We start from the raw sequence: 20866 nt of genomic DNA, 5'->3' as shown, positions 1-20866 counted from the left end.
ATACATATTTTAAGCATGCTTTTTTATTTTTATTTTAACACAATAATTATTATGTATAATACTTTAGTTTTAGTAATAGCTATTCCTAAAAATAATTAACTATTTTATGTTATTCAATAGTATGTAAAAAATTAGTCTAATTTTATGATATGATTCTAATCGAATACGTTTTTTTTTTTAAATTTTTTTATGAAGTGCTCTTTAATGCCAAATTTTCCATTTATTAATTAAAATAACCAAATTCCGCTGTTGTCTGTTTTTTTTGCTTAAAATCGATTTATTATCTTTTTGTATCTTTATAAGAAGTTTAATTTTTTTAATATACACCTTTAAATATTTTGGTTAATGTAGTTATTATTTTCAAATAAAATCTGGCTTGAATCACACGACAGATGTGATATGAAATAAAAATTAGTCCTCACTGTAACCTGACTTTAGTGTTCATCTGAGTGTTTTATAAACATGTAGGAATTCTTTTGGTATATTGAAAGTTTTTTCACAATTTTTGTTATTTCACATGAGAATTTTTGTGTACAGCTTTAAAGGAATAATGATGCTATATGAATAATATATTTGTGGTCATTAGTTTTTGAACAAAATCGTTTTAAACATCAGTATTGTATTACATACCGATCAATAGATGAATACATGCTACTTATTCTCTTACATTTGATGATATTTATTACTTCTAAAAGTAAGGACATATAGTATGGTTGTAAGATAAATTGAGAAAGAATTTTGGTCGAATTTAGTAAATTTGGTTAAACGAAAATAACGAGTATTTGAAATACGAAAATGCAATCCGGATGTATATGAGTGAAATTATGAAATGCGTTGTAATTTTTTCAGAACATTAGGTTAACAGATTTATATTTTATTTAGGTACGTGTTATATTGATTAAACTTCGAAACACTTTATACAGCACGAAATTTTCGAACGCGCTGCAATCATAGATCATGCTCAACAAATTTTGAATTTTGCTGAAATCTGTAACTATAATAATAGTCAATATTTTCTAATATACCCTTATGCTTTTTTTTAATTTTAAAATTAATAAATGAATATTTCAAATCTGTTTTGTTTTTGGTGGGTAATTCTTATTCATTTGGTATAATTTATTTTGGAAATTATTTTGATACTCACATGATTATTTATTAAATTTTTTAAATAATTAGGTTTTTTTTTCTGAAAGCATTTTAATTCAAAATTTCCATCTTAAATTTCTAATTAAAAAGCCTTATTTTATTATATTATCATTGTTATATAAATTAAGTCTATGTTATTAAATAAATCTATTCTGTTTATGTTTCTCTCATATTTTAAATTTTCTAAAAGTATGGCCGTTTATTTATTTTGTTTCATTTTTTATTTATGTTAATACATATGTATATAAATTTTTTCTTAAATTTTATTTCTATTCTGTTGTGTTAGCTCTCACCAAAATGATATTTCTTTTTTTGCTTTTGAAATTAGTCATAATCATAACATAAAATACAGCATGTATAAAATAAATTTATTTTTTGTCGAACAGTTCGAGTTTTATTTTTGTTTATGTAATTTTTTTTTAATTTTAAATTTTTAAATAAGTTCAAAGTATAAACTCTAATAAAATTATACAATATCACATAAATAGAGATGTTGATTAAACATTCAGTGTTTGTTTTTGGCTTAAGTACATATTAATATGCTGGATGGATAGCATTTGTAATTATTGAACTAATTTTTACATAGGAATTGAGGAAAATGGTTATACACATTTCATCGGATAACTCTGGTTTTTGATATGAAATCAACATGAAATCAGCAATATTTCAATTTACTGATTGGTTTTTGTTCCTACATCAAAAAAAACGGGGTTCCATTTACCAACTTTTTAATTTCTATTAAAAGTAACACATCCAACATGAATAATATATTTAAGTATTTTATTTATGGTATTTCATTCCTATACTGTAAGATTTGTGGTGATGTATAAAATTTTATAAGTTTAGATTATTTTGTGAATTGTAATGGTAATAATTATCTATATTATTATTTTATTAAAAAAATTTTTGTTTTGTGATATAAATTAACTTGTTTGGAAGAAGAATGTCAAATGGGTAGTAATTTAAAATTTCAATAAGAAATAAAATAAAGCATATATAAAAATATGATTAAAGTAAATACTCAACAATTGAAAAATTGTTATGATTTTTGCAAAAAAGCTTTAAAAAAATGTGGTAAAAATGGCAGCTGTTTCTGTTAGATTTAAAATTTCAGAAAAAGGTATATGTATGTATTTAAAAGAAAATATCTTTTTTGGAAAACTAGCTTTTAGACTTTTTTTAGTTGTTAATTTTTTAGATTTTCTTAATAATATTATGGTTCAGGGCTTGGTTTTTTCCAATTTTTTTTATACATTTTTTAATTACTTGTTTTTTTTTTTTATTTTTGATTACAATTGAAAATTTCTATCTTACAAAAGCAGAATTATCTAGACTAACAGTAAAATAATTTAATATTTTATATATTAATAAAATATGCATAAATATATACATATATGGACATACATATACATATATAATGATTAAATTATAGCCATATTTTATTTTTTTGTTTCTGATTTTTATTTAATACTTTTACTTATGACTAAATGCATGGATTCAATTTAATAAATATTTTTAATATGTACAATATTAATTTTATTTAAATTATTTCAGAATACAAAACGGATCACTGACGCAATTTTTCATATTTTGCAGCCTAATTAATAATTATTTATATCGTTTCTTAATTGATAAATATACAAAAAAAAAAAAAATAATCTTAAATACATAAAACAATAATAATTTTAATGAAATTATAAATAAGACAAATAAGTTATTTTTATTTATTAAAACGAAACTACAATTTATGTCCAATCGATTTATACATTTAAGGCACTTTTCAATTTTAAAAATAAGCACAATATAATTTAATTTAATAATTTTATTAAATATATTAATAGGAAATTCATCCACGAATATATTTTATATATATATATAGATTTTGTAATTATATACTCTATATAAAAGCAAAAAAGAAAGTTGTTTGAGAAATAAACTTAAAACCTAACAAATTATTTGTAAAATAATCGAAGAAGATAAAAATTTATTCGTAATATTTTACTTAAAATTGAATTGAAGTCCTTTTTAGTTAATATGCGGGTCATTCAATTTTCTAGTGGGAACGAATATAGCGCAAATTGTAGAAATTTCGGAAAGCTGCACTTAGAGAACCAAAACTCAAATTTTATTACTTAATCGTTTATTAAATTTTAATTAGTACAATATTAATAAAAATTACTGAGTTTTGGATATTTTTTGGAAAAAAAATATAAAAAAAAGCATTCCTCTCATTTGCAAATTTCGTTAAAATGAGAGATATTCAACTACTTTCTTCACACAAGTGATATGAGCGAAAATCTATTTATTTATATGAGCTATCTAAAGTCGAAGTTTTTTGTTCTCTTGATTGTTCATTGGTTCGTCTGAAAAAAGCTGATCTTTCTTTTTCTGTTATAATGCATTTATTACTTTTTTGACAAGAATTATATGTAATTGTAATAGTTCAGTATATATAAATTAGACGTTTTAAAAAAACCTCGTTTGACGTTGAAGTTGATTCAACTTTTTAAGAGAGAGAGAAAAAAAGCTGTACTAAAATAAAAAGAATGTAAAAAATCCAAATTTTCATGTAAAATACATCAGCTCTTCGTTTAACTGACGAACCAATGAATGATCCAGCTTAATTAACTACGTGACAATAGTATGTATGTAGTTTAACTTTACCTTGAACATTTTGATTTTTTCTTAGCTGATTAATGGAAATATAAAAGTTTTTTTAATTGCAAGTTAAAATTGGAATTGGCAGCTTTCCTTAATCAAAATACATACATAAATAATTATTTTAATTTAAATGGAAAATAATAACATTGACAATGCATTGTTTAATATCTGTTAATATTGTATTATACATGCAACATGTACATATGTTTATTATATGTTTTGTTTCAGAAAACATATAAATTTATGCACACAACATAAACAGTTTGATAAACAGTTATGAAAACAGTTTGATTCAGAAAAACTCTTGTTTGGAAGAATATTTTGAAAATTAATAAAAAAGTTTCTATTACTTTTTTTAGAAAAATAAAATTTTGTGAAATAAATTGAAAGTTAATTATTTTTTTTTGATTAAATAATTGTGTTTTTGTGTGAAAAATCAAAATCAACTAAAAAATAAATATTTCAATAGATATTTTTTATTTATATTAATATTTTTGTTTTTAATAATAAAACTGTAAAAAAACAATTGCTTTATTATTTACAAAATTTCATAAAAAAATAAATTATTTTATAAACAAAATAAAAAAATTAGAAATTTTAAAAAAATATTATTTTAATAATACATGTAACATATATACATATGCATATACGTATAAAAATATGGATTATATTTATGATAACATAATTGTGGATGATGATGATGATGAAGGTTCTGGAATTAATGTTAGTAATAATGAAGTTGATATTGTTATTGCAGTTGTAGATGTTGTTTCTGTTGTAATGTTCATCGACGTCGAAAAACTAATCAACGATAATATAAATAAAATTGTATAAACAAATACAAATACATTTATTTTATAAACTAAAGTATTTTGAGGAAATTTAGTTGCTTTTGATATTCCCATTTTGTATTCCATATCGATATCTAAGAGCAGATCATGATTCTTAGTGTAGAACTGATGAATGTCACTAATCTAAAATAAAAATAGTAAAAATTTTTTTTTTCTTATAAATAATTTTTTAGAAAATTTGTTGTTAAAGCGTTTACTTTAGAAATTTTTTTAAAAAGCTGTACCAATTTCCTATTAGCTATTAGAATGGAGACGTTGATTCGTATACAAACAATCATGCATTTACATGAACATTAAATTTTTATTTACATCATGTATGAAATATATATTTTTTGAAACAAAAAATGTCTTAAACATATTTTTTATTACCGACCTGAACTAGAACTTTAAACTTTAATATTAAGAGTAACATCATATGTATAATCAAAATCTTATAGATTTATAAAATTCAAAATTGTATAAATACTAAAAATAATCTTAAGATAAAGTTAGAATCAAATGAGCATTCTCAAATAAAATTTGATTTTTCTTTACTGGCTGACAAAACTCCTGGCATCAACGCACAAAAAGTTCAATCTATTGTGAAAGCTGTACGTTGAATCAGACATGAATATGATACTGAATGGGCATTTCTATTACAAAAAAACTTTACAAAAGTTATAAGAGAAACATAACCAGAAACAAGCCTTTTTTTTTGTATATATTTTGATTTGGAAAACTATCAATGAAAATAAGAAAATTCTAGGTGCTTGTCTATTATTCATTGAAAAGAATTTACATAACTTTTTTTGCACATTTGTCAATTTATTTGAATTATTCTTTTTTACCTCTTGTGTTTCTTTACTTCTACCGCAAATATACTATTAAAAGCAGAAAACATATAAACAATTTGAAAATGTACAAATTGAAAAAAAAACTCTCTTTTTTGGCAAATATTGAAAATTTGCCTTAGTGTGATTAGATTTCGATACAAATGATTATTCAAATTATTAACCAAGATGTCTCCATTCTCTATTTTGTTTAAAAAATTTAAAAATTTTAATTCTATAAATTTTTTAAGAAAAAACTTGTAACAAAAAATCTTGTAAGAAAGTAACAAAAAATCTTGTATTTTTAAAATTATTTTTAGAATTTTTAATTTCATATGAAATCATAAAAATGTCTTGTAAGGATTTATTTAAGTTTGAATTTTTTCATATGAATGTCTTGTAATTATTCGTTTACTATTTGAAAAATTTTGTTCGAGAATTGAAAAATTATCTATTTAAGTACAGCGAAATAAAAATATAGAAATTGTCAAAACTATTTAAACATGGTAAAATAAAACGAAATTTCAATAAAATTGCTTTTTTTCACATTTTCAACTGTTTTTAACTTTTTTAAATTAAATTCTATGGTACGATTAAAAAATAACACGTTTTCACTGCCTTTTACAAAATTCAAAAAAAAATTATAAAAATAATAACCAATTTTAGATTTTGGTCTGGTTCATTTCAATTTGAAAATATTCGCTATTTACAAATTAACACGCTAATACAAACATCATATATGCAAAACAGAAGATAATTACATTTTCGTATGCGATTTTTATCTTTACTGACTTTTTTTGAACTTTTTTATCTCGAGCTAGAAATTTCTACACTTCACTACAAAGGTGTAGCGGTATAGCACAAAAGAACAAAAATCGGAATTTACGGAACAAATAAAAATAAAAAATAAATGTAGAAACTTGTTTTAAAAAAGGAATTGTGTTTAACATCAGCGACGTGTCTGTGCTTTATTATTGTTTCCTTGTTTAGTTGTCAGACTTTTACTCTTCATGTATGTTCAAAATATTATTGAAATTTGTAATATTCAGTGTTATAATTAAGAATCAAAATTTGCAAATGATTAAGAAAACCATCAAAATTTTAAAAACATTCACCAAACTTTTGAATAAATTTTTATTTTATGTTTAAATTGCGAGAGCCGAAAAACTGTTCAACAACAAATACTACTTATAAATCGCAATACTTTTTATTAATTTTTTATTATACCGATAGTTAATTTAACCAAGAGGAGATTATATTTGTTAGCCGAAAAATTATGTTAAGAAACAAGTTAGTTGTTCAGATGCTAAAATGTTAAATTCATATGCTATTGAGCTGGTTAGTAGAAAGTACTGTGCCTTGTCTTATCTCTGCAGAAACGGCTGAAACAAGGTGATGGAAAGAACTGTAACGTTTTTTCGTTTTCTTTTCAAATTTTTAATAAAATCAAGTTCCTTGAATTTGAACTTTAATCGATTGATATGCTGTTGTAACACTTTAACAACCTAAAACCAAAAACTCTTTTATAACCAAAAAATAAATTTCGAAATAATTTTTTTGTCACTTTTTAATATTTTCATTCATGAGAATACTTTTAATGAGAACTTACTATAATTCCAATGAATAGATTTTTTTTCTATTATTAGCAGAATGCAAAAAAATAACTATGTATGTGTATGACATTTTTTCACTTCCCTAAGAATTATGTTAATGGCGAAATATAAAAAATAATTGCAAAGTTGGGGGAATGTTGCAAGAAAATTTTTTACGCTTTTTAATTTAAAAAACATTTTTTTTAATATTCTCCATTTGCTATTTTGTTATGTAGGCTCTTTTGTTGGTTTGTTTCCTTTATTTTCACTTTATTTATAAAAAGGATATTTGAAATTTTCCGTTGGAAATGATATTTTTTGGTATTACCATGTTTAGTAAATGTATACTTAACATATACATACATATAATATGCGTTTGCAAAATCTATATCCATATATAATACACACGTATATGTAAGTATATACATATATATATATATATATCATATATACATACATACTTCATATATATAAATATTTTTGATGTGTAGCTATCGTTATACTTACCTCATTCCAACCATATCGATTTTTAGCTTGAACAATTGCCTCGTATACCGCATTATGTTCTAGCTTACGAATTACATGTGACATTATATAGTGACTAGCATCTAAACGTACTGGTGTTGGTGTATAAAAACTTTCATGCCATTTATCTGGATGCTGATAGGTTTCATTCATCTGAAATTTACAAAAAAAAACACAAAATGGAATGTATTTGCGAGAGTGTAATTTTCTTTCATGTTATGTATCTATTAAATATCTATATGTATATACAACTTTATTTGTACATATTATTATGGTATTCAGAACACTTATGTTTTTTAGAAGATAAAAATTTTGCAATATTATTATTATATAAAATAAGATAAAATAAAGAAATTCAGAGCAATTAGGTAATATACACGTTTTTTTATTTGGAAACAATGAATAATACTTCGGTTTATAAATCCCCAGTACAATTTTCGTTTTGTAATTTGGTGACGTGTAAAGTAGTTACCCCAATTATAGCAATTAATAATTATTAGTAATAGCAAGCTCCTAAAAAGCCCGGATAATATGAGTGAAATAGCACTAAAGTGGCTGAACATCATTAATTGAAATTTACAATGCTCTCCCCCTACTGCACAAACATTAGCAAAATATCATAATTTTATTTTAACTACATTTTGTTTTTCTCATTAAAAACAGTTTTATTTATGAGAAGTATTAATATTGATCCTGTGTTATCTACATACTTATTACTAAAAAATAAAACGCCCGAAGTTATGCAATATTTTGCCATTTGTCAAGTTATTGAGACTTGATGATTATTTTTAAATTGGTTAAAAAAATTTGAAAGTTGTTTTCGATATTTTGCATGTTGCGCTCTTATATCTTTGATTTGTAATATGCAAGGTCAGATTTGTTATATTAGGCAGTGTATTAGGCAATGGAATTTTTGGAACTGACAAAAAGTGCAATCCCTAAAAGTAATAATATGTTCTATTAATTCTATCGAGAATTTCCTTGAAAGAATTAAAAGTTTTTATTTAAATATGCATAGCACAAGAAGTCAAGATTTGACAGAATATTAGCAGCATCGTACATCAGGAACATTTTACGAGTAGCTTAATATTTAACTGTGAAATTTAATTTTCAATCTTGACCTTTATCAAATGAATCTCATTTAATTATTTAATATTCAAATTTATGTTTTCATATTTAATTAGCATTTTTCTTATAATTGTCTCACAACTTTCTATTGCTCTCCTTTCCAAGATTTTTCTTATTTCTCTCATTGTCCATTTCAGTGTATATAGTTACCAATATATTGTTTCGTTTACTCTTACTAAGTAACAAAAAATAATATCAATTAGTAGCTTGAGTTCATGTGGAAAATACTTTAAATTCTTTTTTGGAACCGTAAGAAATTATTATTTTCTCGTTATAAATTTCTCTTAATTTAAGATCTCGTCAAATGCACATTATTTAAAAATTAAAGTTACATTAAAGTCATTCGGACAATAATTCTGAACTTAAATTATATCTTATACCTTTTTTGAGTTTGTATTAAAAAGTTTCTTTTCAATTGAAATAAAATTTAAATGAATATAAATTTTTAGGTGAAAATAACCACTATTTTATTGATTTAAAATGAACAACTTCAGAACATTAATCAGTGGATTCTGATTACAATGCGAAAAATGAAAGAAAGAAGAGGAAATAGCCAAGAAACTAATTTTCTTCTCTTAATCATGACGACCGCAGGTTTACGAATAATAGCAAAACTTTTTTATATAAATTTTATAATAACTTGCATTTGAATGGAACTCTGTGAATTTTATGGAATATTTTCTTTCATTTGTTTCCTCTTGATCGAATCGACCGATTTTCTGTTATTAAGATGGTTTATCTATATTCAATTTTCAACTTTTTAATATAAAATTTTGTAGACGATATCATTTGAATTTTGTTGTAAACATTTTTTTGACTTAAAAGTTTTTCTTTATATTTTTACTTGTAATGTCGTTAGTAATTCGGAAGAATATATTACAATAAAAACACGATCTTTTAAATCAAATGGAAATTTTTTCTTTCAATAAAATTTTCTATACAAAAGAAGAAACAGAAGAAATACAATTCTGTCCAATTCATTATATTATGCATGTCATTATTACTCTTCACTTTGATTCTATTATATTTATACATCAATGTGTATATACGTGAACGTATAATATTTGATTGTTTGTATTGTAAGATTTCTGACAAGTTGAGTTCTTCGTGTTCCTCTCCTGTTTTCTTTTTGTGGTTTCGGTTTCTTATTATTCATTTAATTCATAAGCGAAATAATCGTGTTTTGTCATGTGTTCCTGACAACTGTGATATTTTGAATTGAAGAATTATAATAGCTATAACGACATAAAGTAACTTTTTACCGACCGTATTGTGTAAACAATAGGTAGGTTATGTGATGGCAACAAATTTTGCATATCGAGTTTTCGGTGGGAATGCACTTCTCCATAGTAGGGAAGTCTAAATAAACTATTTTTAGCAACCTGTCGGTCTGTCGGTCTGTCGGTCTATCCGTCTGTCGGTCTGTCGGTCTGTGTGTGCACGCGTGTATCTCAAGTTCGGCTGAACCGATTTTGATGAAATTTTATATGTAAGTTTGTTTCCACCATGGCACGGATCGATCAACTTTTGGTATATATCAGGCCTCGGCAACTGCACTTTTTAGCGGGCCTGTTTTACATTTTTGAACATTTTGAAGAAAATATTCAACCGATTTACTTGAAATTTTATATATAAGCTCAGCTCGACCGTCCGCAAAAATTCGTATGTTTTGGAAGAAATCAGGCATCGGCAACTAGACGTTTACTACGGGCCAAATATACATTTTTGTGGTGTACATAAAGAGAAATAATCAACCGATTTCATTGAAATTTAATATATGAATTCCCCGTATTAAAACAATGAACATGTAAATTTTTTGGAAAGATCAGGGCTCGAAAACAGATTTGCGGGCCGATTTTACATTTTTCACCATTTTGAATAAAATATTCAATCGATTTACTTGAAATTTCATATATGAGCTTTGCTCGACCGTCCGTGAAAATTCCTAGCTGTTGGAAAAAATCAAGCATCAGCAACTGGACGTTTACTACGGGCCAAATATACATTTTTGTGTATATAAAGAGAAATAATCAACCGATTTCATTGAAATTTAATATAAATGAACATGTAAATTTAAAACAATGAACATGTAAATTTTTTGGAAAGATCAGGCATCGACAACTAGATGTTTACAAGGAGCCAAACATACACTTTTGTGTATATAAAGAGAAATAATCAACCGATTTCATTGAAATTTAATATATGAATTCCTCATATTAAAGCAATGAACATATAACTTTTTTGGAAAGATCAGGGCTCGAGAACTGATTTGCGGGCCGATTTTACATTTTTCACCATATCCACAGAACAAATAGATGGAATTTCTTGAAATTCGGGGAGCACAAAGCGAAACTCTACTAAGAGCCAAATTTACATTTTTCTAAGTATGTTAACTATAAGCTTACTAATGTCCTAAAAATTGGAAAGAAGTATTTAACAGACATTTTTATAATATTCTGTAACACTTTCATTTAACTAGACAATACACAATGCGGTCGGTTGTGTGCTGACCACATCAGATTTTTTTTTATGTCTTTTAATTGTCCCTGCTATATTGTTCTTTTAACTTTAATTTTATTTTGAAATATTATTTGGTATTTGAATATTTAAGAGGGACACATGTAACAATTATAAAATAAAAGTGATTATTTTCTACAATCACTAAGTTTCAACACTTTATTCATTTTCTATATCACTATTATGCGAAAAATATATAAACTCTACCTTATAGAACTTTAAAATTAGTTTCTAGAGTGCTTTTAAGTGAAAAGTTTGAATGAACGTAAAATTGTAAAGCCCAAAATTAGATGATTGTGTCAAAAAACAGAATTGTAATTTAAAACGAAGGAAATCGTCATAAATCTTGACTCAATGCCAATTATGGATCCTAATAAAAAATATTTGATTGCCAAATGTGGTAAGATTTTTTTAATTTAAAGAATTGCTATCTTGAATTGATTTTTATAAATAAATTGAAGAGATTTCAAAATTTTTCGGCTTTCAAAATTATAGTGCTTTATTTTGCTGTAAAATATTTTTCGGTTTGTTTATATGTTAGTTTAAAATTTTCAATGCCAGTACTCTTGTTAGAAGAGCATTTTTTGGCAAATGACGTCTTAAAATGTGAAATGTCGTTGGAAATTAGACTTTGACATTTAAATAATATTTTCATAGTTAAATGCTATACCACTTAATATTAATTTAAAATTTTGCTTAATAGTTTCGTTGGAAATTATTGTATTATATAAATATGATACACATTGGTACATACATGTATTTTACAGTTTACTTGCTAGTCGTTAAATAAGTGCTACTATTACGAAAGCGTTGTGAAAGTTTTTATGCAATTACTTCTCTGATTGACATTCAAAGAAGAAGATAAGCAAAAGCGGCAAAATTTTTTTTGAAATACTTTTATTTGCATTTCTAACAAAACTGCTGCCATTCGAATTTGATTTGCATTCAAAATAAAAAACGAGTAAAAAAAAGAATGGTTGGAAAAAATATGTCAACAATAAACGAAAAATGTTCATTACATAATCGCAATGTCCTAGATCAGAGAAATAGTGTATTTTAAAGGTATTTGAATAATTTTTATTTTTTTTTGTTTTTCGAATTTCATAAATGTTTCATTTTCTTATTTTCATTTTAGTAGAAATTCAATTTACATTCAACTGGAGCTGTTACAGGTGGAATAATTTTGAATTCTTGAAAAGAAAATTTTTTGAGGGATTCCATTTTTGTGTGTTGCCATACTACGAGTACTTTAATATAATAAAGGTATTTTTGTATTCTTTTTATTATGCCCTGCACTTCGTGGTATATTAACTTTGGTATGGAGTTTGTAACTACTTAAAGGAGTCATCTGCGGTATGGACATATATATATATTCTTGCTCAGCGTAAAATTCTGCGTAGATTTAGACATGTCCGTCTGTCCGTCCGTCCGTCCGTCCGATCGCACGATAACTCAAAAACGAATAATGCAATCGACACCAAACTTTCACAAGTTTTTTCTTTTGTGCCAAGGACGAGCCCTGCTGTTATTGGACTAATTCGGACAACGGGTTCGGGTAGCTGCCATACAACTCAAAGAGTTTATTTTAAATATTTCAAAAACTAATAAAGCTATAAATATAAAATTTTGTATACATGTGTCCAATTATATTCTACACATGCTCTAAAAATTATAATGGGATAGCTGCACCGGTTCGGGTGGCTGCCATACAACTCCAAATTTTTTACAGCAACAGCAAATAATAAAGTCAGATTCATGAAACTTGGCAGTCGTGTATCCAATTATAGGTCAAATATATTTCTGAAGTTTTAGAGGAATTGCTTGACAGGTTCGGGTACCTGCCATACAACTCCAGAAGCTAATTTTAAATATTGAGAAAATAATATAGTCAGATACATAAAACTTGGCAGTTGTGTGTCGAGTTATAGGCCAGATATATTTCTGAAGTTTTGGTGGAATTGCTTGACATGTTCGAGTAGCTCCCCTACAAGTCTAAAAGCTTATTTTAAATATTTGGAAAAATAATAAAGTCATATTCATGAGCTTTGGCATGCGATTGTCCAATTATAGGTCAGACATATTTCTGAAGTTTTGATGGAATTGCTTGACAGGTTTGGGTACTTGCCATACAACTCCAAAAGCTTATTTTAAATATTTGGAAAAATAGTAAAGTCAGATTCATGAAACTTGGCAGTTGTGTGTCGAGTTATAGGTCAGATATATTTCTGAAGTTTTGTTGGAATTGCTTGACAGGCTCGAGTAGCTCGCATACAAGTCTTAAAGCTTATTTTAAATATTTGGAAAAATAATAAAGTCAGATTCATGAGCTTTGGCAGTCGTGTGTCCAATTATAGATCAGACATATTTCTGAAGTTTTGATGGAATTGCTTGACAGGTTTGGGTACTTGCCATACAACTCCAAAAGCTTATTTTAAATATTTGGAAAAATAATAAAGTCAGATTCATGAAACTTGGCCGTTGTGTGTCGAGTTAAAGGTCAAATATATTTCTGAAGTTTTGATGGAATTGCTTGACAGGTTCGGGTACTTTCCATACAACTCCAAAAGCTTATTTTAAATATTTGGAAAAATAATAAAGCCAGATTGATGAAACTTGGCAGTTGTGTGTCCGATTATAGATCAGATATATTTGTGAAGTTTTGATGAAATAGCTTGACAGGTTCAGGTACGTGCCATACAACTCCAAAAGCTAATTTTAAATATTTGGGAAAATTATAAAGTCAGATTCATGAAGCTTGGTAGTCGGATGTCCAATTATAGGCCAGACATATCCGTGAAGTTTCTATAGACTGATTTCACAGGTTCGAGTAATTGCTATATAATAACGAAAGATACAGGGTATAATTCAATCGGTTTATTATTCAAACGTTTTTACTTGTTTTTTCTCAAACTGTAAAAAAGGAAGAGAATTGGATAAATTGGGACAAAAATTTTGTTAAATATTAAGTAAATTTAAGTGCAACAACCATTTTTAAAATTTCAAGTAGAATTTAACCATATGGAAGTTTATGTACAAACAAATGTCATTATTGGAAATTATGTAGTCGATTTTCAAAAAGTGTTATATCTATATGCAATGTGATCACGCTATTAGCCGACACGATGTAAACATTTCCGTTATCGTTTAAAATTAAAGATGCATCAAATTTATTTATTATTGTTAAAGGAGATAAATAAAGTGCTTATCTGAAAAGTGCATTGGAATAATTTTAAACAATTATTTTTAGATCTGAATAATTGGTAATATTTACGTAGAAAAGATTTTCTTGGCTGTTGAATTCATTATATTCGTGCGCTATTTATTGATAAAATAATATAAAATTCGGATATTTAAATTGGTGTAGCATGTTGTTTTAGTATTCGAAATAATTAGTTACATTACGAAAACTTCAAATCTGGTCACTTAGTTATTACAAAATATAAAAAGAGAAAAAAAGGAATGCAAATATTTTTAGTTTATTCTAAAACTTCGTGGACTATTTGTTAAGTGTGGTTGTCATCGATAGTAATTTTTCAAATTAATTTTTCTTATAAACTGCTGCTACAAGTCGTAAATTTAAATGTTAAAAAACAAATTATTGAAGAATTTAATTTTCATAAAATTATAAATAAGTATTTTAATTTTTAATCAACTATCTTTCTAAGATCTGAACGATTGAGAAATGTAAAAATTGACGCTTTTTTTTAATTGAATAATTTATTTTTACAGATTGCAAAAATAATCTCATACATTTATTTAACATTTTGTTTTTTGTTTCCTTTGAGGGTTGGAATCTCTTTTTAGGAAGCCCAAAAATTAAAATATATTCTTATATTTTGAGTAATTTTTGCTACATTCGTTTAAATGTTTTTAAATTATTCTAATGAGTTAATTTGACGGAGCTGGGAGTTCTTGTTCTAACACTTGTCTAGCTTAAGTTCTCCAATTATAAATGTCAAGCTCTCAAGATGGCTTTCAAATAATTACTGTTACTTGCTAAATAATAATATTTATTTATTTGATATTTTGTTGCTTACGTTCAAAACGTGATCTTGAAATATGATTGGTGCAACTTTGATTAACAATTTGTAGAATAATTTGCTTAAAATTTTATATTAATGAGAATAAATAAACTATACGACTTAAAAGAATATAAATTGTTTGTTGAAAAAATGTTGCTGTTTGTTTATGGAAATGTATACTACTTTATAATTTTTGTTACGGTGCTAAGTTTTATGAGTGCTATAAGTGGGAACTTTTGTTTAATACAAATTAACGCGATTATGTTGCTTTTAGCTAAATTCAAATATTTCTTCATTTGCTCGTGCATATTTTGTTTCATTCTGTACTTTTTTAAAGATAGTAAATGTTTTCCTTTCTAAGTTATAAATAAATGGAAGGAAAAAGTTGCTTCCAATTTAAATTCATATTTATTTAACATAATTTTTAAAATACTCAAATTAATCAAATTTTTTTCCTTACATCTTTCTATTAAATTCAAAAACTTTATTGAGTTTATATTTTCGAACAGGAATAGGAAAATTCAATTGGAAAAACTGATAAGAAATTTTAATGACGCTTTGAAAAAAAGTTTCATAAATCTAACTGAAGAATTTAAAAATTTAAAAAACTCTTAAAGAAAGTTAATTTTATATTTTATTATAAATAAATTTAATTTTTTTGGGAACGTTTGAAGAATAAAAGAAAGGATTCTGGTTATTTTTTTTTGTTTTTTTTTTTTACAATAAGCCCTTTATTTGCAAAATTAATGTTATCGTATGAGAACTCAAAAAAACATGATACACATTGAATTTTGAAAATAAAAGAATTTCAAAAAAAAAAACTTCTTTTAAGTTTCAATTGCATCTTAGATGTACGGTATGCCTATGCTTCTATAAAATTATCGTATATGAGCTACAAAATTTTTGGTTGGAAAATGTATTTCTGTGTATTTTACTTTTATTTGTTAAATAAATTCCTAGTTCGCTTTACTTTTGTATTTTGTTTGTGTTTTTTTTTAACAGCGGTGTTAGTTTTTCTATGTTGTGGGTTTTTATTATTTTATTTTTAACACTCATAAACTCATTTATAAGAGTGTGAAGGATTGTGCAAGAACGTGATGTGGGGTATTGTTGTATTTTTAATAGCTTTTCATATATGCATAAAGAAAGTGTGCTGCCTTCAAAAAGAAATATGAATTCGATTCTATAAAATTTTGTTTTTTTTTATTAACGTTATAATTTTTTTAACTAGTGTCTTCTGTCTCTTTTTATAAATAAACTGGTGAGTACATAACATCAATTTATTTATAATAAAATATAAAATTAACTTTCTTTAAGAGTTTTTTAAATTTTTAAATTCTTCAGCTAGATTTATGAAACTTTTCAAGCGTGTGAGCTTGAAAGATTAGATATTTTCTAAACGCGAATTACTTTAATTTCTGTGTTAAGTAAAAATTCCACAAAGTGGTTAAAATTCTAAAAAGTTTTTTTTAGTTCTGGACAAAATTTAAAAAAGTTGGTGGGCAAATTAATTAATATAAAAACAAATTTTTGAATAATTTTCTCTAGAAAACGAATGCTACTTAGCCAATAAGAGGACTAAATGAAAAATTTCTACTCATGCTGCATTTTAACTGTCTTTAAAAAAGAATAAAGTTGGGTCAAACCAATGGTTTGCAAGGAAGCAGTTTTTCCTTCAAAAAGTGAAAATACTGCTTGTAAAAGAAATCCACCACATTATTTAAATTAGTTTCATTGATACCGAATTATATAAAAAACTATTGTATATACATTTAGGAAGCGCAAAAAAAACTATGAAGAAACATTAACATATTTTTGCTGAATTGAACGGTTAAACAATTGAGTTGAGAAAAAATAATTATATTTTTTGATAGCATGATACTTACTGTTAGCGTTCCGCATATTTAGAAATTTGGAAATGGCCATCGCAGCCATTCGCAACTTATTGTAGTCTTTCCACGCCCTCACCTACAATATCCCCGTTCCAAATATGAAACCAGAGACACCCCTAAGTGAATTGAATAACAGTTTCCGAATACTTAGGAGACCCTAATCAAAATAACTGCGTCGCCGTACGGCCAGTACCGGGCAGTCGCAAGGAATGGGCAGTTTCATCACTTTCTCCGCAAAATTTGCCTAGCCTATGCAGGTGATATCTTATCTTGCAATGGCCCGTGTTGGAAGAAAAAACTTCGCCTGACAGCACCCTTTCGTGTCCTGCCAGTGAAAGCCGCATTTCGCCGTGAGCTGGAATCCCCTAATAGAGTTATCGGGAGGGCTACAACGACATTCCCTTCGCGCCAGCCCATCGGCAACTTCGTTGCCCACATGCTTACTGTGATCAGGCACCCAAATAAGCGTTACTCTGTTTACCGATGCCAATTTCACAAGTGCAGTAAAGCAACTCCAGACCAGCCTGGGTGTAATCTAGGCCGACTGAAGCGCCTACAATGCCGCCCTGCTGTCTAAGAACACATAAATCGTACGTTTTTTTCACCCCCTTTTCAAACTGACTTTCAGACAGATCTCTGTTGCACGTATTTCAGCTTGAATCACTGTGCAATACGGGTCCAGGCTCACATATATACGCGTGTCCGGGCGAGCCCGTTTTGGACCCGTCCGCATATCATACGCTTGAACCTGGCTCAAGAACCGAGCCGGTCCGCTCCTACGTCCATCGATCGGGAAGCAGAACTCTATACCTCCAGTGGAAATCGTATCGTGGTAGGCAGGAATCGGACATGGTTATTCTCAGAATCGGATTGCTTTCAATAAAATCTCTGTGAAACCCTGTAAGTCCTGCGAACGTATTTTCGCCCCGCCTCGTCCTCGTCAGGAAGAAGTCGCTAAGTCATTAGCCGAGCTTTGCTTACTATATGGAGATGCTTAAGTGGGAGCCGTCCGCATAGCTTCGGTCATTGCCAAGCAGGCCAGCCTCTAAAGCTTCACCAGCTTGGCTCGCACACTCATTTGCTGAACCTTTCTGCACCATACGTTCGACGCGTAGGTGACGATAGGTCTAGCAAAGGCTTTTACTGAGATTTATATTTAACCCAAAACATTTGCATCACAATATATAAACTGTGCTGTAGAAGGTCAGAAATAGTGCTCTCAAATTTCCCGTGTATGACGAAGCCACATTGTCGGCGTGGCCAGACACCCGCCCCGGTGCCCTTGAGTGCAGCGAGTAGTGCATCCACTACAATGGACCATAGAAGGAGCGAAAGAACACCGCCCTACGGATACTCTTTTGCAGCGGTGATGGAGAGTGTGTCGTCAGCTATGCTGGACTTAATAATTCTATCCTGGAACATCCGACCAACCCATCTGCTCGTTTGTGCATTGACTGGCAGATGATATGATATGGGGTGTTATCAAAAGCACCCTCAATATCAAGAAAGCAGCCAACTACCAACTCCCGCACATCCAGTGACTTCTCGAGGACCCCCACTAAACCCTACAGAGAGAGCGTAGTAGACTTTCCTGATTGATAAGAATACTGGAGGCGATAACTTGAGAGGGAGACGATTGAGTTAAAAAAATTTCTTCTAGCAAAATGAACTGTTTATTAGAACCTAAATGCTGTTAATAGCTTGTAGTTTAGAAAAAAAGCGGTATCAAAATTTGAAAAAAAACAGGTAACGATTAAAAGGATTTTTAGGTTAGGATTAAAAGATCCACTACTTTTCTGTCTTTACAGAATTTAAAAAATGTTTGTGGTTTCGTTGCAACAAATAGTGAAAAAATTGCATTTTTAGAATTTAGAGGGGTTAATACTTTTAGAGGGGGGAGATAGGTGAAAAATTTTCTTCTACGGCAATCGGTTTCTAGTAATGACCAATTCATGTACAAAATTTCGGCTTTCTATGTTCAAGGATGTAGAAGTTTTGTAAACGGACATAAAAAGACGGACGAACTGACAGAGGGAAACTTTTTTCAAAATTTTTTTTGAAAAAGTGATAAACATAATTTCGAAATTCCTACCAGCAAATTTTACGTTTCATATTTGTAAAAAACGCTATAAAAACTTTTTGAATTACTTTTTAAATTTGTTTTTAATCCTTTTTGGAAAATATTTTGGCTTTTTTTTAAAATAAAATGGATAAAAGATATAATCTACGCGACTTTAACGAATATGTGTATGCAGGATTGTGTATCTATGCATGAATGTGTTTGCAAACATCACACTTGTGTTCTTTTGAATATAAACTTATATTTTATTTAACAGAATCCATCATTTTTCACCTTGATAACGTGATCTAAAGAATTCATAAAAGAAAGATTTTCTTTATAGAATAATTTTTTTTTAAAAGTTTAATGTTAGATAGATAAAATTTCTTAAGTATCACGTATTTTCATAATAAACGCTTTAAAAGTTATTCGTGGAAAACATTTTTGAATATGTCATAAAATTAAGCTTCAATTTCAGATTTTCAATATACTCGTATGCTGTTGAGAGAATTATGACTTCAGATATATAATAAGGTTTATTACGAATTTATCATGGCGTTTATAATATGGATAACATTTAGGTAGCTTTAGTTTAATTTTGAGAAGATAATATGAGTTTTCTGCAAAGCTTCTATGGCTAAAATTTTATAAGGTTCAAACACTACTGCGAAAACCTTTAGTTTTAGAAAATGGAAAATCTAATGATTGTTTAAGATAGACATCATTCAATTTTTTTCAATCAATTTTATTCACCTAAGATATTTTGCTTTGATGGACTGTAACTATTAGTAAATATTTGTTTTTGTAGGTTGGTGTAGTATAAAATTGTAAGTGTGCCGCCGTTATACTAATGCGGGGACATATTAAGGTGATTTTATAAGAAGGCATATAAGGCAGTTGAATAGTATAGTAGCTTACATTGAGAACATCATATGTAAACAACTTTGGGAAAAATTTGAGAGTGCTATAGTTTGTTTCTAAATAAAATCATCTTTATGGGAAAGCAAATTTAAATAAAGGATATTTATTTTCATGTTGAATATGTATATGCGGAAGCTACAAAAGTTACAAAAATAATTTAGTGTTCTTCAACTTAAAAAGTAATTTTCGACAAGATCTTTTAAATTATAATTTAAAATTTAAATTGAGGTTGTTAAAAAAGCATAGGGTCAACATTTTTGGAAAATTTTAAAGTAAAATTTAATATCCGAATTCCACTTGTTTCAAAATACTAATATTTAAAAGAAATTTTAAATTATGTTTTTCCTATTTTCAAATAATATTCTATCTCAATTATTGTTCTGTTCTAGATGTGAGGGGATTTTTTATCAGACTGCGAATATTATTTTTATAAGAAATTTATGTGGCAGCAAAAACATGATAGGTAACAAGCTTTTTAAATTTATAATATTTCAATTTTCAAAATTAATTTTGTTGGAACTTTTATGGTTTAACTTTTTTAGTATAAATTTCAAGACGCTTTAAAAATTATTTTCTCCAATCCTTACGTCTGCGTGTACCTTATCTCATTCTTTTCAATTTTTTATTTCTAACTTAAAAATAACAAGTAAAAACGTTTCAGTCGGTATAAACCGACTCAATCATACCCTGCACTTTAACAATCTGAGTTTGTCAAACCACTTAATAGAAACTTCACGGATATG

The 20866-nt window shown here is 27.3% G+C and overlaps 1 protein-coding gene across 7 annotated transcripts in view; it reads right to left on the bottom strand.

Moving 5' to 3' along the window:
* Nucleotides 1–4406: 4406 nt before the first annotated feature.
* Nucleotides 4407–20866, bottom strand: part of LOC129605897 (limbic system-associated membrane protein) — a 53283-nt gene continuing 36823 nt past the window's right edge. For all 7 annotated transcript variants that reach the window (XM_055515894.1, XM_055515896.1, XM_055515898.1 and 4 more), the window contains exons 8-9: nucleotides 7567–7737; nucleotides 4407–4781 (exon numbers count right to left, since the gene is read on the bottom strand). In XM_055515894.1, coding sequence (XP_055371869.1) covers nucleotides 4479–4781; nucleotides 7567–7737 — 474 coding nt within the window. In that variant the 3' untranslated portion in view covers nucleotides 4407–4478. The remainder of the gene's footprint in view (nucleotides 4782–7566; nucleotides 7738–20866) is intronic.

This window comes from Condylostylus longicornis, unplaced genomic scaffold, assembly GCF_029603195.1.
Source record: "Condylostylus longicornis isolate FDR11 unplaced genomic scaffold, ASM2960319v2 ptg000016l, whole genome shotgun sequence".
Classification (NCBI taxonomy): Eukaryota; Metazoa; Arthropoda; class Insecta; order Diptera; family Dolichopodidae; genus Condylostylus; species Condylostylus longicornis.
Note: the sequence above shows the minus strand (reverse complement) of the source record. Positions and strands in the feature narration are given on the sequence as shown.